This window comes from Cladophialophora bantiana (assembly GCF_000835475.1).
Source record: "Cladophialophora bantiana CBS 173.52 unplaced genomic scaffold supercont1.2, whole genome shotgun sequence".
In the NCBI taxonomy this organism is placed as follows: Eukaryota; Fungi; Ascomycota; class Eurotiomycetes; order Chaetothyriales; family Herpotrichiellaceae; genus Cladophialophora; species Cladophialophora bantiana.
The window spans coordinates 1,587,734-1,604,636 of record NW_015971576.1 but is presented as its reverse complement, the minus strand read 5'-3'; the positions used below and the strand labels follow the sequence as shown (position 1 = coordinate 1,604,636).

Here is a 16,903-nt window from a genome sequence, read left to right as displayed (position 1 = left end):
TTCCGTCCCGGCAGGAGAACTTCAAAGAGATGCAGTCCGTAGTAGAAACTTTGAGTGGAACATGGCCAATTGCGTGCTTGTGCTTTACATAAAAAAGCATGTGGCAAGACGGCTAGAACCCGAAAGACGCGATACTAATGCCTCCGTCGAATCATCAATATGCTCGGCGAGTTCCCTCCAAGGAGGATGAAATGTGCAAGTAGGTACTCGGTACTCCGTTTGTAGACGTCGCTCGCGGCAGTTTCTTTGTTGAGACAACAGCATCCGTATGTCCGGAGTACAAGAGGGCGAGGGGTTCTCTGTGTTAGCCGCTATACGAAAGGCTGGTGAGGCTAGAAGCTCACAAGGTAAGCGACATCCCAAAAAGAAAGGGCGACCCAAAAGAGAAGGTGAAACCCCCCTGAAGCCCACCTAAGCAAATGGGCCGCAGGCGAGGAGGAGGCAGCACGGCTTCCCCCCAGAAAATCAGAATAAGGCCTCAGCCAGAGTGTGATGGAGGTGGCCCAAAAAGGCCTGCCACAGGTTGCGGCTTCTGGCGCTCGTTCCGTCACCCAGGCCATCAACCAAGTTTTCTGGCTCATCACAGACAAGTGGACCAGAGTGTTGGTTGCCAGCCAAATTGAGGGCTTGCTGGGGGAAAGGACATGGCCAGGGTGCTGCAGGACACCAGGGGCACCTTCAACCCAAAACGGCGTGGCTCGGTGTGGGCGGGCTGCTCGACCTCACTAACCTGGCTGGCGTGTGTGCCTCAACTCCTGGCTAAACCCAACATGGGGGACGATGGGATGGATAGCTCTCTTGCACGTTCGATGATTGGCAACAAGGGGGCCCACGGGCACGGGCACGGCTCAGGTACAGTACAGGCGCAGGCGCAGGCGAGGGAACGGCTAGTGAGCAGAGACTCACCATTGGATTCGTGCACACAGGACAAGGTGGGGAGGGTGCCTGGACGGAGGGCTTCGTGCTCGTACCTAACAAGTAGGATACAGGCAGCACTTGCGTCAACATACTGGTAGGCAGCTTTGAGAGGGGATGGGACTTAGCAAATTCGCTCGCTCTTGTAGCTAATGCTGTCTTCACACTCGCAAGAATGAGGAGCATTGAGGACTTCTGAGGACTAGACCTCCACACACCTCGTCCGAGACTCCGAACAACCAGCAAGATGGGGGAGATGGGGACCGTGCTACTTAGGTACTTGGGTGCCATTCTCGGTTACGGCTTGTATGCAGGGCCGGGAGTGTTGAAAGTGGTTTCTGACCCCTGCAAGCCTCATCTTGTTAGCTGCATATCCGCAGTACTGGCTGGTACTAGTCGTGACCTTGATGTGGCTCCGGCCCGCTTGGCCTGACACCTCTTGTTGCGCTTCTTCTCGCTTCCAATGCCAGATGGACTCCTGAAATCTATGGAGCTCAAGGAGCTTCAATTGTGCCTTGCAACAATCTCTCCTGGCACCTACGCCCGTTCCAGTGCTGGTCTTGTTTTTCTATCCTCCCAACGGGCTCCGACCGTTGGATTCTTTTCTTTCTTCTTTACACCGCGGGGGCTGTCTCTGAGCCACGTCCTCATCCCCTCCGTCTCTCTCGAAGAGAAAGGAATTGTCTTTCCAGCGCAGATACACTCCAAGCTAGAAAGGCTGAGGGTGTCTAGAGCTGGTCTTTGATTCCTGGTTGAGTTGCTGGACCATTGATATCCCACACCAGACAGCTTCGAACACTGAGGCCAACTCTCTCTACCACGGAGTCGAAACCATGGGCCCTTCGTTGAGAGGTCATACCTCTATGACTTCCATGGCTGCCCGACCTCAGACTCGCGATACAAATCGCCCTGCTACCCGAGAACAAGCAGTCGACAATGCCATGGTTCCTAGCCGAACCTCCTCTCTACACTCACGAATCACCCAGCCTCTCCCCTCCACTCTGGCCAAGTCGAACAATCGACCTACTCCAAAGACTCTGACACACGCATACATGGTTTGTGGTGTGGGAAGAGAGCCGTCGCAATGGGTCAAAGCACCGCCTCCATCACACGGCAAGATCCAACATATGAAGGGAGCTGTAGGGCAGTTCTGGCTTCCCGAGATCTTGGGAAGCAGCCCCAGACTCGAGAGTGACAATGAGATTGCAAGAGCTCTTCACAGTGCTATGAGGGTGCGTTGCTACTGCTGCCAGCTGTCTGATTCCAACACTGACCGTCATCTAGGCGTGCTTTCCACATGATGTCGAGATCTGCACTGGCAGGAGCCAGCCACACTGCGTGCATCACTCATTCGTCCTCCAGCAGGATTCCCAACACACTCTCTACGGTATTGCCCTTCGAGTGTGGTCACGGGCGGACGAGAAACGAGCCGAAACCATTCGTGATCTTCGGCGCAAGACCGAACCTGACTATAGAGATGTCGCTGATGAGACTTACTGGATTCCCTACTGCTTGAGTTTCCTCTCCAGATATCCTCTATACAACCTGTTGGGCGACTACCTGCGAGGAATGTGGATTCACTGGAACAAGGCCACTAACTTGTTCCACGCTGAGGAAGTCTCGAGAATCCTCAGCTTTCCTGCTCCACGACTGAACGACCTTGTACGGATCGATATGAAAGATTATGCCCTCTGCTATCAATTCCCATCTTCGCCGACTGGATTCCAGAACTTCAACATGTGGCCACTTTTCTGTTGCTTGAGCATTCCCAATATCGTGGGCCTCATCGAGGCTGCTGTATCACCTACTCGCCGCATCATTCTCACCAGTCACCACCCAGCCATGCTTACAATCGCAGCGGAGACCATCAGATTTTGTGTCCGAGTCTACGAATGGAGCGGTTTGTATGTTCCTGTCGTCCACGCTCGTAATGCTAGTGAAATGGTGCAAGAGCCTGGACCATATATTCTGGGTATTACCACTGAATGTCGATCACTCTTCCAGCCTCCTAAGGACGCTCTTCTGGTCGACTTGGATCGGAATCTCGTCATCACCGATCATCCTCCGAATATCCTGACTGCTGGTCAACGCACGAAGATGATCAACCGTCTAACGCAAGCTTTGAACACCGACGTTGAGATTAGCGGTGTCCCTCAACATCTCAAGTCGGCTTATGGCGGTGGCAAGCTCATTCCCGCCGGACAGATCATCGTTCTACGTGGCGAGGTTGAAAGTGTCCAAGACCCTTCGTGGTGGAACCAAGACGCCGTCATGGCAGTCATGGACCACGTCTGCGAGAAGCTCGGCCGCAATACTGGCGTCAAGGCCATCTTTGGTGGCAGCATGAAGAAACCACTGATGACCAAGATCTCCATGCGACATATGAATGAGATTGTTCGAGAACGTAACCAGTATTCGAGAGACGCACTTGAAGCATGGCAAGACTTCATCAACCTGAAGGGCCGCATGGACACAGAGCTTGCTAAGGTTGCGAAGAGGAACAACTATCTCGAACAAGAAGTCGAGACCTGGAAGTTGCAATTCCAGAAATTCCAAGCTTTCGTCGAGTCTCTCAACAAGGAATTGGCTGAACTTCGTGTCAAGATTGAGTCCCACAAGCGTGAGAATCGCAGGCTTACCGGACTCATTGATCAACAAAAGGATGACGCTGCTCGTCTTGCTCTTCGCTTGTCTGGCACTGAGAGACAGCGTGATAATGCCCTTGAGGCATTGGTGCTTCAGCAGGGTATTGCCGAAGATCTGGAGAAGGAGCGTGCTCGCAACCGCAAGGAAATTGCGGCCCTGCAACATACCAACCAGACCCTCCAGAGACAGCGTGATGAAGCTCAGCGTGTCGTTCTCCACCTCCGATCTCTCATCACCGGCCAGACCCACCACATGGAACACATTGTTCGTTCGATTGGGTCTGCTTCGGAGCTGGCAGAGTACATCAACGAAGGGTACGAAGACGAGGAGGATGAAGAGGTAGAAGAGCAAGACGAGGAAGAGCAAGATGGAATTGGTGAGGACGGCGACGGACTGAAGAGCGTGACTGCCGGATCAGGCAAGCGACCATCGAGATCTGCCTCCATTGACGGCCAAGATGTCACGCCGCAAATGGAGAACAAACTCCTAGCCGCCAGTAAGAGAGCTAGCAAACGCTATTCAGAGCTTAGCATGTCCGATGTGGCCGATCGCCATCTTCGTGACAAGACGGACGCCATTGCCGACATCATTCGCAACATCAGTGAACAATGTGCTGCTGCTGTCGAAGGGCTTCAGCTCGCCAACGAAGCGGCAGATGTCGAAGAGGACGAGCAGGCTGAGGGGGACGAGGCGGGCATGTCGACCTCAACGGGCCATGCCCGACAAGACAGCGAGAATTTGTCTCCTGTTGACCATGGCCCCACCGATTCTCGTGCAGGCACAGGCCACCTGACTCCTCAGAGCGAACGAAGTTCGATTCCTCCGACTCCGGACTTGGTTCACCAACGATCCAGCACCGCGCTGAGCATGGCGAGCACAGCGCCAACAAACTACACTGCTCGCGAGTCGCTAAACCACAACACTCGAGGTCCAGATCGGACGAAGATTGTTGAAGACGAAGATGCTGAACGTGCCCACGCAAATGTTGCCAGCGGCACCGGCAGTGTGAAGGGAGACTCGGTGTCTGAGGAAAATGTCAAACCGCCTCCTGGTCGAGGTCCCGTTCTCAGCCGCGTCTTGGAGGCGTGAGACACCAGATTGAAGATCTAACATTTGCATGCAATGGATTTGGATTTGGATTCGCATCGAACTCGGGATGGCAAGGAGCTTTGGCGCAAAATCTCTTGGGAACTGAACGGCACGAACAATCTCGTGCCCTTTCGCCGTCGTGCGTCTCGAGGCAACCTCCTTGCCCTCACTTTCCGACGCTCGGCATGTTTCTACATTTGTTTTTTTGGTTAATCTGTAATTCTTGGTGTGGCTGTCATGGCTTACGGGCTCATATGGTGTGATATTCCCTTTTTGTGTGTGTGTGTGTGTGTGTGTGTGTGTGTGTGTGTGTGTGTGTGTGTGTTGTGACAGGTATTTTTCATGACAAGCGAGTTGGATTGCCGAGTCGAGGCAGGAGATTTCACTTGATGGCCTTGCAAAAATATTGACATAGGAAATGAAACCAGAACAAGCAAAGTGTTTGAGGATCTAGATGTACTGTCCCCGTTGAAACAGGGCGCGGGCAAGCCAGAACAGAGCAGAGTCCCATATCAAAGTTAGATTTTTGCATTCTAGTCAACTGCATCCCTTGGGGCGTTATTTTTCTTCCTGTCCTCATTCCTCCATCTCTCTCTGTACTTGCTCCTGCGCCTGCTCCTCCTGAACCTTCACTACCGCCTTCAACGCCCTGTCCCTCTTCTTGATGTCGGCCGCGCTAGGCACCCCATACGCCTGGGCCGTCTGCTCGATGACGGCGGCCTTCCAGCCCCCGGGCCCATTACCGTCATCCATGCTGATCTGGTCGCCAGCATCATCCTTCCAGACGGCGTCGATGGCCTCGCCGATATTGTCGAGGAAGCCTGTCATGCCGCGCACGCCGCCGCCGAAGTTGTACATCTGGAAGGGCCCCGCCACGGCCCAGCGGGGGCCCAGGCTCGCGCGCACGATCTCGTCCAGATCATGCACAGAACACACGCCCTGTTGCACCAGCCGGCACGCCTCGCGAAACAGGATGAACGACAATCTGTTGGCGACGAAACCTACACTCTCCTTGCGGATCGTGATCGGGCGGTGGATCGAGCCCAGTGAGGAAAAGTAGCTCCTTGCAAAGGCGGTTTCGGCGGCCGAGGTGCTCGGCGACGGGACCAGTTCGAGCAGCGGCATCAGGTGCGGCGGGTTGAACGGGTGCACGATCAGGAGGCGCGCGCGGGCTGAGGCGATGGCCTCTTCTGAGAGATCAAGATCACCGGTGGTGGCGGGAAGGTGCGCGAGTTGCTGGCTTGCGGGGATCCCGCTCGTCGACGACCACAGGTGCGTGCTGGCGCCCACGTAGCGCAGCACTTCAGACCACGTCCGCTGCTTGAACTGCGTGTTCTCGGGCCCCTGTTCCTGCACGACCGTCGCGTGCTGCACGGCCTCGCGCAGCGAGGTGCAGAACCTCAACCGGCCTGACGCTGTGAACTGCTCGATCGAGGACTTGTCCTCGGACCCTGACCCTGGCGGGGAAGTCGGGAGGTATAGTGGCAGCATAGCGGCGACGTGCTCCTTTAGGTCCGGGCGGGGGTCGAACACCGACACCCGCGCGGCCGTGTAGGTCAGATGCAGAGCCAGGAAGGAGATGCCTATGGCGCCGACGCCGATCAGGGCGATGTGCTCGGTCGCGTGCGACGACACCGCGGTCGGGCCCGTGGCCGTGGTTGTAGATGTCGATGCGGATCCAGACGGCGGTTCTTGGAGGCCTGGCATCTTCGCCGGATGTGGTCAGGCAGAGAGAGAGAGAGAGAGGAAAGGAGAAGGGTGTGGTTTGTGTATAGACACAGATGTCTAACCGGTCAGGCAGCTTGACACGGGTCTGGTCTGGTCTTGCCTTGTCTTGGTCGAAGACGGAGATCAGAGTCCTCAGTCGAGAGTCGAGATTGGGATCCTCCTTGCACCGATCAATAACCAGCGCCTTTGCCCTTCGTCTTGCTCTTCCTCCTATGTCTTTTCGTTCCTGATTTTGCCCTCCGTAACAGGTACTGTAACAGGTATACCGGCCTTTTGAATTTTCTCACCTGGACGATCTATCGATCTATCGATCTGATGTGGATTTATTGTTTTTTTTTTTTTTTAAGCGACAGACCAAAGGGAACATTCACTGACTGACAAACGCGCTCACGTTGGGTGGAGAGATGTCCTCGGTAGGCTATTGAGTTACTTGGGAACAGGGAATGGATGGCCCGAGTGACAGCCGAGAGGTTGCTAGGTTTTCAAAAGACGAAAAACTACTCGCCATTATGTGCTGTTTGTGTCAATGCTAACTAGGTGCTCCGCAAGGAACAGCTGCGGCGCTTGGTTGGCGAGCCAATTTGCTCATGGCAAGCAAGACAGGAGAATGAGGACAGAGGAGAAGATGCTGTTGCATACATGCTACAAGTCCAAGAGATCAGCTTCGCCCTCTTTGACGAGGTCCGAATCAGGCATTGATTGGGCTCTATGCTGGTTTCATGCTTTCATGTGTGGGTAAGGTATTAACATGGCTTTTCAATGCCACTACACGGCATCCGTGCTCTTGACAGGGATGACGAGGATAACACATCCCTCAACTACGGACAAAAGTGTTATTCAACGCGGGTGCCTACATCGGCCCCGTCATGTGGAAGGATGTGGAATTCATCCTTTCAGACTCGCACCGGACTCCAGCTCAATGGAATATAAAGACATTCCCACCTTGGTCCACACTGACCACGCATCCATACGGTTTCCTCAGCATTACCACGTCAGTGATTGAATCCAGATGAGTTCGGAGTAGTTGCTGCTGCGCGGCACTAATAATCGTGTTGCGAGGTGGTTTGATCGCCTGAGGGGTTGAAGGCGTGGATGAAGTGCTTGTACTGGAGTTTCTCTGTATGTTCGGTGTCCCGGGCTGGCTGCTCGTCGTGGCAGTTTGCGTAGGTGTGTTCGATCTTCTTGGAGGAGTTGAAGCTACATGAGTTGTGGCTTCTCTCGAAAAACGAGTATAAGACGATGTTTTCCTCGACGGCTGAGCCAAGGTTGCGGCTTCCTCGTTGGTATTGACCTTTTCCTGTACGAGCGCGATCTGCGCTCCAGCGCTCAGGCTCAACGGATGCGACACTTCGTATTTGTACTTCGATTTGACACTCCCAGCCGGGGTGAAGCTCTCCTCATTTGCATCATGTAGTTGTGGTCCAGAGACAATGAAGCTGTTCTCCGGTCGACCAATGTCCCAGTATCGTAATGCTCTATCGACCCCGCCAGTAAAAAGTATGGAGTGCTTGTTGGGGTTATCTGGGTTCGAGCTTTGGGTGTAGTCGGTAAAAATGTACATCGCAAGGATCGGAAAGGTAGAAGCCGAGCCTGAGCCGGACGAGGGGGTCGACTTCTTCGTAGGTGAAGCGGCAGATACCTCATTTGGGGTCGGCGACCGATGTAATTGAGGTTCGATCAAGCTGTCATTCTCAGACACCTCCTTGGCAAAGCGTGACAGAATCTTTTCGCTGCTCTCTTCGTCCGGAGACCACGCTTCATATGGGCGTGTCTGCCCCCCTTTGGGACTGAATGTACTTGGCCGTAAAACTTCGCGGCAGACCATCTTTTCAATGTCCCAGGCACTGATCTCCCCACCAGCGCTCACCATCACCCATCTCCCATGACCTTTGGCAGGATGAATCAGGAGCCGATCTATGCGAGAATTGGTTTGGATGCCAAAACTACGCAAGTGCAATTTGAATCGCAAGTCCCACAGGTCCAGAATTCCATGACTCGTCCCCAAGAGCAACCAATGGTGTTTCCTGTCAACACAAAATGTAGTCGGTGTACCATGATGTACCGGGTTACTCATGCTGTGGAGGATTTCCATGTTCTTCATGTCAATGACGAGAATACGACATTGGTTAGTCGCTGCTAGTAAGATAGATTGCGAGGTTGGCGTGCGATAATGATGAAGCCAGACGGCGTATTCTGAAACGGACCCAGCAGCACTACCACCGGGGCCGCCGACATTGTTCACGGCTCGATTGGATGGTATCAGATAGTCCCGGACGAGACTCGGTCTGCCATATCGGGAAGTCTCACCACCTTCGACACTCTTATAGTCAATTCGTAGAGCGTGAATACTTCCGTCGTCCGCCCCACTGAGAAACGTGTGCGTTTCCTCGATGAAACAAAGACTCTTGACCCTCACTCCCTCGGCGCGTCGATGTGTATACCTCGAACGCGCCGTGACATTCTTTTCCAACCTGATCGTGTCCCAGATCTTGCACGTTCCATCATCCGATGCTGTCACGAAGAAGGCGTGATCAGGGGCCGCACACACTCGGTTGATGGCAGCTGTGTGCTCCGAAAACTGAGTCAGAAGTTGGCCTGAAGGGCGCCACGGTTCGCTGCGAAACTTCTCTTCCTGTTGTGCCGCTTTTCCGCCGGCCTGTTGTAAGACGTCGGTAGCTCTCCGAATAGGTGTTCTCGTGTCCGCGGGAGGTCTATTCCCGCCAAAGTCCATTTGATCTATGGGGAAATTCTCCAAGAAGTGATTGTCCAGCAGTCGCAGAACATTGGCGTCATTCCCTTGGTATGAATGGTTGGGCTCGTAGAGCGGCGTTCTAGTCCCGCTGCCGCGAGGCGAAACAGACCTTGATTTGGCGGCCACATTGGCGGTCACTGACAACGCCGAGGGTCCGCCCGTGCTTCGTCGATAAAACTGCCCATCTACCTCGACCCTGCCAAATGCATTCTCCGAGATCGTGGACGTTTCCGGGTCCGCCTTTGCGGAGTCCGTTCGATTCATCAAGTTCAAACCGCTGGCTCGATGTCTGAGTTCGAGCGAGGTGTTGCGACGCAATGACAGCCTGTCTCCATTCAAAGAAATCTCGACATTTGAGATGCTTGGCCTGGAGGACACACTTGCCCTTTCCACTGCTATGGCAGGCGCGCCGTTGGGCCTTGTCTCCGAGGGTTTGCGATGCTGGATGTCCATGGGCTTGGTTGTGGGCGTTGCCGTCCCGCTTGACTGCTCTGTGGACGATATCCTCCTCGACATATGGTCGTCGATACTGGTTGACGCATCAAGAAGAGCATCTGCCAGACTGTGCCTCTCATCCACTCTTGATCTTTTCTGCGTCCTCCTAGGTCCACTTGTATTCTCTCTAATCGGCTGACGCGAATCAAAGAAGACGTTCTGCGGAGTAACATTGATCTGATTCAGAGGGATGATATTATTCAACATGCGATATTTTTCATCTGAATCCTCAAGTGGTTTGTGCCTGGAAATTTTCAATATGTACTCCCGTAGCGCAAGAAGCTTGATTTCATCCTCCGCGGTCATTCCGAGGTTTCGTAGACTCTCGAGAGATATTTGATCATCTTTGTCTTTTTGAGAAGGGGGTATTCTGGTCAACAGCCGCTTTGTGAGCGCCGACGGATTTTGCGGTGTTGTCGGATCGGACAGTGTCAATGCACCATCTCGGCTTGCAGCTGTCCAGAATAGGCTGTTTCCCTTCCTGGCTGCCCAGTGGGTGGCGGAATCAAACACTATCTTCGGCAATGGTCGCTTCAGATTGTCCAATATTCGCTCTTCCGTCAGGGCCGAGATCGGCCCTTTTAAGAATGGCTGAATGATGGGGAGGACGATGCAGTACTGATCGGCTGCTGGGATGTACTTGGCAGACAAAACGATGAATTGAACAGCACTCTCGCGCACCCAAATACTGGGATGGATCGAAAATCTTGCGGCGATGCCGACAAGTTCCCAGGTTGTGCTCTTCTGCAACAAACCCAATGCGGCCATCCGGGCTAATGATCGAAAGACTTTCTCCACAACAAAACTCTCGGGATCAGTCAAGGAGCCAACCATCACTGGCAATATGAACTTCTCTAGGCTTGTGGCACCAATGTAAGAGGCGATTCCCACAAGCGCTTCAAAAAAGGAACACCTCAGGATCCAGTCCTTGTCGTTCAGGTATGTGTTAAGGTGTGTCAAGATCACATCACTGGACTGTTGACTGCCGAAAAAGACGCATAGTCGGGATATTGAACCCAGCAAAGCTCTTCGGACAGATGGTTCCGGGTCCGTTATCAAGGCAACGGTCGACTCTTCAAAATGGGGAACGATCTCGCGTCGGCCATAGTCGTAGAGAGCGTCGTATGATTGCTGGGGAGCTAACTCATCTTCTCGCAACGCAGACAGGCGCCCGTCGGCCCGGATGGCATGGAACATGTCGAGAACTCGTTCAGCCGACAACGCCAACGACGCCAGGCAGGATGCATACGCGGAGCGCACAAGGATGCTGGGCTCACTTGAAGCGCCCAACCCAAAATGCCTCAGACGCGGCAGGATATACTCTGGAAAGATATATGCATTGATCGGCGAAACGACTTCAATCATTTCGAAGATTGAGGTCATGGCGTAGATTGCTGCAGCCCTGACCACGTCCGACTGATCTGCGATCAAGCCAACAATGTACGGTAGGATGCGATCCAATTTCGCCTCATCTGGGAGTCTCTCAGCGAAAGCAACCAAAAGATCGCATGCCTTGAGCCGTGCCGATGCCTTTGCCGTATTCCTTAGACTGGACTCGACAAGAGTGAGAAAGAGTAAACTGCCGTCGTAAAGGCTAGGATCTGCATCCGGCGTTTTGAATCTGTTGTTGGACTTCATCGTCAACGGCGACCGCGAAGACTGTTTCGTGGAACTCGGGCCGTAGCCGAGGAAGAAAGAGATCTTGTCAAAGTCATGATAGACGCGATCTATCTTCTCATCGAATTCGCTCAGGCTTCTGAGATTCAGTTCCACGGGTTTCAGCGCAGTAGCGGGCCTAGTGAGATCGAGCATATACTGATGGAGAAAGCTGTAAAAGTACTCGGGAAAGATCTTGGACCGGTAGAAGGAGAGATGTTGTTCTGCACTGTAGCGCTTCTCGGGATCCAGTTCGATCATGTTGAGAATCATGGCCCGCACTTCAGGATCTTCGATCTTGTTGAGATGGGTATGTTCTGGGCTATAATCCCCTGACCGGTATTTGAACAGCTGACTGAGAGAAAAGATGGGCCCTTCTAGGAATATTTCAGCAATGACGCACCCGACGCTGAAGATATCCATGGCCCAATTTAGTTCCCCTGGGACGTCCTCTGGGTTGGCCGAAGTGAAACGTTCTGGAGCAATGTAGCATGTCCGTCGCGACGAAGTATCAAAATAAAATGAGAAGTCGGCTGGATTGTCTTCGGGTAGATTTACAGGCTTGAATGAAGAGGAAAAATCGGTGAGATAGAGCCAGTTCCAGGAAGTGACAAGAAGGTTTTCCGTCTTGATGTCTCCATGGTGGAGGTTGCGGGCATGGCAGTCACGAACGGCGCAGAGCAGCTGGAAGGCCAGCCATTTCTTTTCAATGTCCTCCAAGAATGGCCGAGTGCTCATGCGGTCGTATACCGAGCTAAACATGTACTGGCGGACAAGGAAGCCACCACTAGGTACCTCGATGATTCGCTGATAGCCCAGGGCATTGGGGATGTCAGCCAGCGTGTTCCTCTCGTGGGTAATCTGGCGAATATACTCGTGGACCTGGAAGGACGAATATGGCTTCATGACGGCCTTGACAAATACGAAGCCTTGCTGACTCCTCGCTCGGACGCTTTTCATGAACCGGGCTGAGGTCAGGGTCTTCTCGTGCACGAGGTCCGCCAGTTCAGGGACATCTATGCTGGCGGACGCGGCGGACAGGGTGGTCATGGAGTAGCCTTGACCCATCTTGAATACCTGACAGGTGGGAGACTCGGTAGATGGATTAGGAGAAGAGAGGCTCTGAGAGCAGGTCCAAACACTGGCTAAGGAGAAAATGAAGAGAATCCTGCGTCCATGATGATGTGATTTGTTCACCCTCTAAAGTTTGAAGTAGAAAGCGCGGGCGCCCCCCGGATATCTGATTGATAGGACTGCGGGCTGAGGAACGACGGGTGCCTGACAGGAGCTGCCACCTTCGTTTTGGACGACTCTGGGACAGGGTTATTTTGAGCAGTGCATATTGTCAGAATGTCTTTGTGAAGAGCAAGAGCTTGGATGGGACAGGGTCGTGGTTGTACAGGTGTGGGTGTTCTTTTTGCTGGAAAAGGGATCTTTCTTGAAGTGGTGTTGGTGGTTGGTCTGAGCCTCTGAGCTGAATCATGTGATATCACGTGACAGGAGCGCCGGACTGTCCTCCGCCCGCGCCTGTTAGGCAGCCCTGCCCAGCCTCACTAGCCCTGCCTTGCGTCTCCGTCTCCGCCCCCCCGTTGGTGCCGTTGGTGCCGTTGGTGCCCTTGTTTGAGTGACCTACCCAAGAATTGAACTTTCACCAGTGCCGCATGTGTGTGGCATGAACAAGCTCCACCCCCCCTGTAATGCCCCGGCACCAAGGCACCAAAGGCACCCAAAGGCACCAACCCAGCTGCCGCACACCTGCAACTTGTGGGTTTCGTCATATCACACGAGCATTTCTTTCTGCCATTGCCAGCTGCCAGAGGCAAAGATGCCCAACCATACTACCACCACTACCAACCTCCACGCAGTGTCCGTTTGATGTCCCGTCAGCTGTCGGACTTCCTTCTGTGTTGTCCATCACCGCCTCCTCCACGACATAACAACTACCATCCCGTTCTCCCTCGTCTCTTCGCTTTACCACCCACGTCATTGCTGCCATCGTCATCCGATCCAAGAACATGGCCGGATCACCCATCCTTCGACTTTGACTTCTGCCCGCTTCTCTCGCATTCCAACACCGTCATAACCTATTTGTGCTGTGAAGATGCGGGCAGCGGTGTTCGAACGATCTCTGGGTTCCAGTCGATAGGGCCATTGTCGGCTTCAAAATGTCCGAACATGGCAGCAATGAATCGAGACGATCCTCCTCACAGACCTCCAATCAGTCCGCCGATCAGAAGAAGCCCAAGACTGCGCGGGGAGCCCCCAAGCGTCATGGCTCGAAGCACTCGTCTCAATCCTTTGAACAAGACGATCCTTCCCTGACCTCCTTCCCCTCCTTCTCCCCGGAGACCGAAACGAAATCGGCAAGCATTGCTCAAGAGGTTGTGCCCAAGCCCATACGGACCATATCACAAAAGGCAAGGGACAGGAAGGCCACCCTTGCAGGCTTGACAAGTGCATCTCCCTCTCTCAATAGACAAAATGCATTATTCGACGACTCTCCGCGATCGTCCCTGGAAATTCCGGGTTCCCTGCATTTGGCTAGTGATGAGCACATAGAAAGACTCATTGCCAGGACTGGTGCGGTCAAGTTGGTCCGTCAGTATGCCTCCGACCTGGCTCAAAGGGATGCGGAAATTTCGGCCCTACGAATCCGAGCGGACCATAGGGAGAGGGAATTGAAGAAGATCCTGCGCGAAGCCAATGTCCCGACGGCAGAGGTGGAGAAGAGGCTCCTGAGATTGGAACAGGGAGACAATGATTCAAGTCTCGGGGTGTCATCAGGCTCTGTGGATCGAGCAGCTGCGTTGCTAGATGGCATGATGAGCGAGGCAATGGCAGATGGCATTGTGGTCAGCAGCCCCCTGGACAGCGAATTCCCCACCTATCATGTCTCTGATACTCGAAATCTGCCAGCAGCTTTGCAAGTCGAGTCGGAAGCGAATCGCAGCAGGGCCGGGTCGATGGCATCTAGCCTAGCCAAGGCAAGCCGAACCCCTAGCAGGGCCAACAGCAGCCTCAGTGACAGTAGCCAGGATATGGAGGCCACCTTGCGTCCGCGTATACCAAGCTCAAACACCCCCAAGTTATCTGGTCTGCAAAGCATATTCCAGCCTCCAACACAGTCTTCCAGCTATTTCATCGGCGGGAAAACTGTCAGAAAGCCCAAAGCCAGCGACGAAGCTAGTGTCCGCTCTAGTCAGTCTACTCGTTCGTTTGCCTCTTGGACCCAGATTTTTGGTGGAAAGTCCCAGACCGGTCGATCTAGGGCATCGTCGCTGGGACAGCAGGGTGCAGCGGGCGAAACGGAACCGAGCGTATCGAAACCGCGCACCAATCCGCCTCTAACCACCACCAAGTCATCTGCCTCGCTACCTACAACTGGGACGGTCAAGAGTCGGCCGCCAGCAAAGCGGACACCGACTGCCACGCGACTTTCGGCCAGTCCGGGTCATACGCGAAAAGAATCAAACGCAAGTAACCTCCCTCCTACGGTCGAGTTAGACTCTATGATTGAGAGCTCTCAGCTGCCGCCCACCATGACAACCCAAAATGTGGAGAACACCGGGCTATTGACGGACAGATTCGGCTTCATCTACGACCAGAAACGGCGAAAGCGACAGAACCTTCAGGTTCGAGGACACCGACGAAACAAGCTGAGCGGTACCGAAACCATAGCTAGCTTTAGAGCCAGTGAAGGTCCACATTCCGAAGAACTCTCGATCGAAAGACCGGTTACACCCATTTCGGTAGATGAGGAGGCGCCTAAAAAGTCATGGCAAGATTACCTCAAAGTACCCGCGGCCCTGTCCTCGGGAAGGCCAAAAGAATTGCTTTCACACACGCCCTCTGCTGGAGCTGTGGTTACTGTTAGCACGGTGGACGCAGCAGGCACTACGACGCCACCGCGTCGAAGCAGAGAGACTTCCATTTCCGTCTCTGCTGCTTCGCAAAAGGCTCTTCCAACCACTAGCGTGGTGATGGAACCGCAACCCTCGACAGTGACAGCAACTTCTGCGGACTTTACACCGGATTCCGAGTCCGAAGCCACGGCCGACTCCGGTCCAGCAAAATTGCTTCTGGAGCAGCTGACAGAATTGCATGACGCACTTCAAGCTGAGCGGGCGGTCCGGTGGAATGACTTTCTGCGCAGAGTGAGAGCGGAAAGGGCGAACAACGCAGATCGCGCGAGCAACACCAACACCCCTGAAGCAGATCTTCTCAACGGCGAGCTCATTGGAATAGCAACCCTTGGGCGCTCCACAAAGACGAAAGCCAAGTACATGCACTTCAAGGCATTGGTCCTGGCCGGTATCCCTGTCTCCTTACGGCCCAAGATTTGGGCCGAGTGTTCTGGTGCAAGTGCTCTGAGAATTCCCGGTTACTATGAGGACCTTGTTGCTCGATCGCGAGAGGGCACAGACATCGATCCGGATATTGCTAGTCAAATCAAGGCGGATGTTCACCGGACGCTCACAGACAATGTCTTCTTTCGGCACGGACCTGGCATTCAGAGGTTGGAAGAGTTGCTGAGGGCTTATTCCTTGCACAATCCACGCATTGGATACTGTCAAGGTATGAATCTCATCACAGCGTCTTTGCTGCTCATTTGTGCCACGGCGGAAGATTGCTTTTGGCTTCTCGTTGCCATCATCGACGTCATTCTCCCAAGCCAATACTTCAGCTCGACTCTGCTTGTCGCTCGAGCTGATCAAGTGGTTCTTCGCCAGTACGTTACCGAAGTGCTGCCAAAACTGAGCGCCAAACTGGATGAACTGGGTGTCGAGTTGGAGGCGTGCACGTTTCATTGGTTCTTGTCGCTATACACGGGCGTGTTAACGGGCGGAGAAGCCCTGTATCGAGTTTGGGATGTCATGTGAGTTTTTCTTCTCCTGGTATCAGAAGGAACGCTCAACTAACACTCTTTTCTCTGCACCACAGCCTGTGCCTCAATAGTTCCGACGTCCCTCCACACGCATTGAACCAATCCAAAACCACACTCACTGTGGACATTCCTTCCCTTGGCCTGACAAGTGGCCCATCTACGCCCGTGACCGCGTTGCACGCCCAAGCAGAAACCACATCCTCGGTGGACAACAATTCCTCCGATGAACACGATGGTACATCGTCGCCTTTCCTCTTCCAACTGGCCCTCGCCTTGCTCAAACTCAATGAAAACGCTATTCTTGCACTCGACTCCGCCGCGCAGGTGTATACGTATATCAACCACAACATGACCAATCACGCCATTAGTATTGATGCGTTGGTACAGGCGAGTGAGGCGCTGAGGACCAGGATCGTGAGGAAGGAAGTGTTGGAGAGGCGGAAACAGGCAATCAAGGAGCTGGGGGCATGAGTGCCACAGCGATTGACATCTACTATGAGTGGGGGTTTTTGACTCGACTATATTTCAGCATGGGGAACGCAAGTCGTACCAGATCACGGCGACGTCGACAGTCATCAGCTTATACCGGACCAGTTCACGGAGAAGAGCAGACAGAATTTCAGGTCTGTGGTCAAGAAAATCAGGAGATCATTACGCGCAATCGTCAACCAGATAGAATGGAGGGGGATGAAGCGGCGGCGCTTCTTGGGCTCGAACTTGAGCTTGGGGGTATGATC

General features: G+C 53.7%; 4 protein-coding genes across 4 annotated transcripts; 2 read left to right on the top strand and 2 right to left on the bottom strand.

The window, feature by feature from the left end:
* Positions 1–1,748: 1,748 nt before the first annotated feature.
* Z519_01588 (uncharacterized protein) lies at positions 1,749–4,650 on the top strand (the record flags this gene model as incomplete). Its single annotated transcript, XM_016759345.1, has 2 exons — positions 1,749–2,147; positions 2,200–4,650. 2 exons carry the CDS (start codon positions 1,749–1,751, stop codon positions 4,648–4,650), a joined length of 2,850 nt encoding a protein of 949 aa, XP_016624673.1.
* A 576-nt stretch (positions 4,651–5,226) lies between these two features.
* On the bottom strand, positions 5,227–6,357 carry Z519_01587 (uncharacterized protein; the record flags this gene model as incomplete). Its single annotated transcript, XM_016759344.1, has 1 exon — positions 5,227–6,357. One exon carries the CDS (start codon positions 6,355–6,357, stop codon positions 5,227–5,229), a length of 1,131 nt encoding a protein of 376 aa, XP_016624672.1.
* Positions 6,358–7,294: 937 nt separating this feature from the next.
* Positions 7,295–12,349, bottom strand: Z519_01586 (uncharacterized protein; the record flags this gene model as incomplete). The annotated part of the gene is made up of 1 exon (XM_016759343.1): positions 7,295–12,349. One exon carries the CDS (start codon positions 12,347–12,349, stop codon positions 7,295–7,297), a length of 5,055 nt encoding a protein of 1,684 aa, XP_016624671.1.
* Positions 12,350–13,446: 1,097 nt separating this feature from the next.
* On the top strand, positions 13,447–16,637 carry Z519_01585 (uncharacterized protein; the record flags this gene model as incomplete). Its single annotated transcript, XM_016759342.1, has 2 exons — positions 13,447–16,157; positions 16,223–16,637. 2 exons carry the CDS (start codon positions 13,447–13,449, stop codon positions 16,635–16,637), a joined length of 3,126 nt encoding a protein of 1,041 aa, XP_016624670.1.
* Between the last annotated feature and the right edge of the window lie 266 nt (positions 16,638–16,903).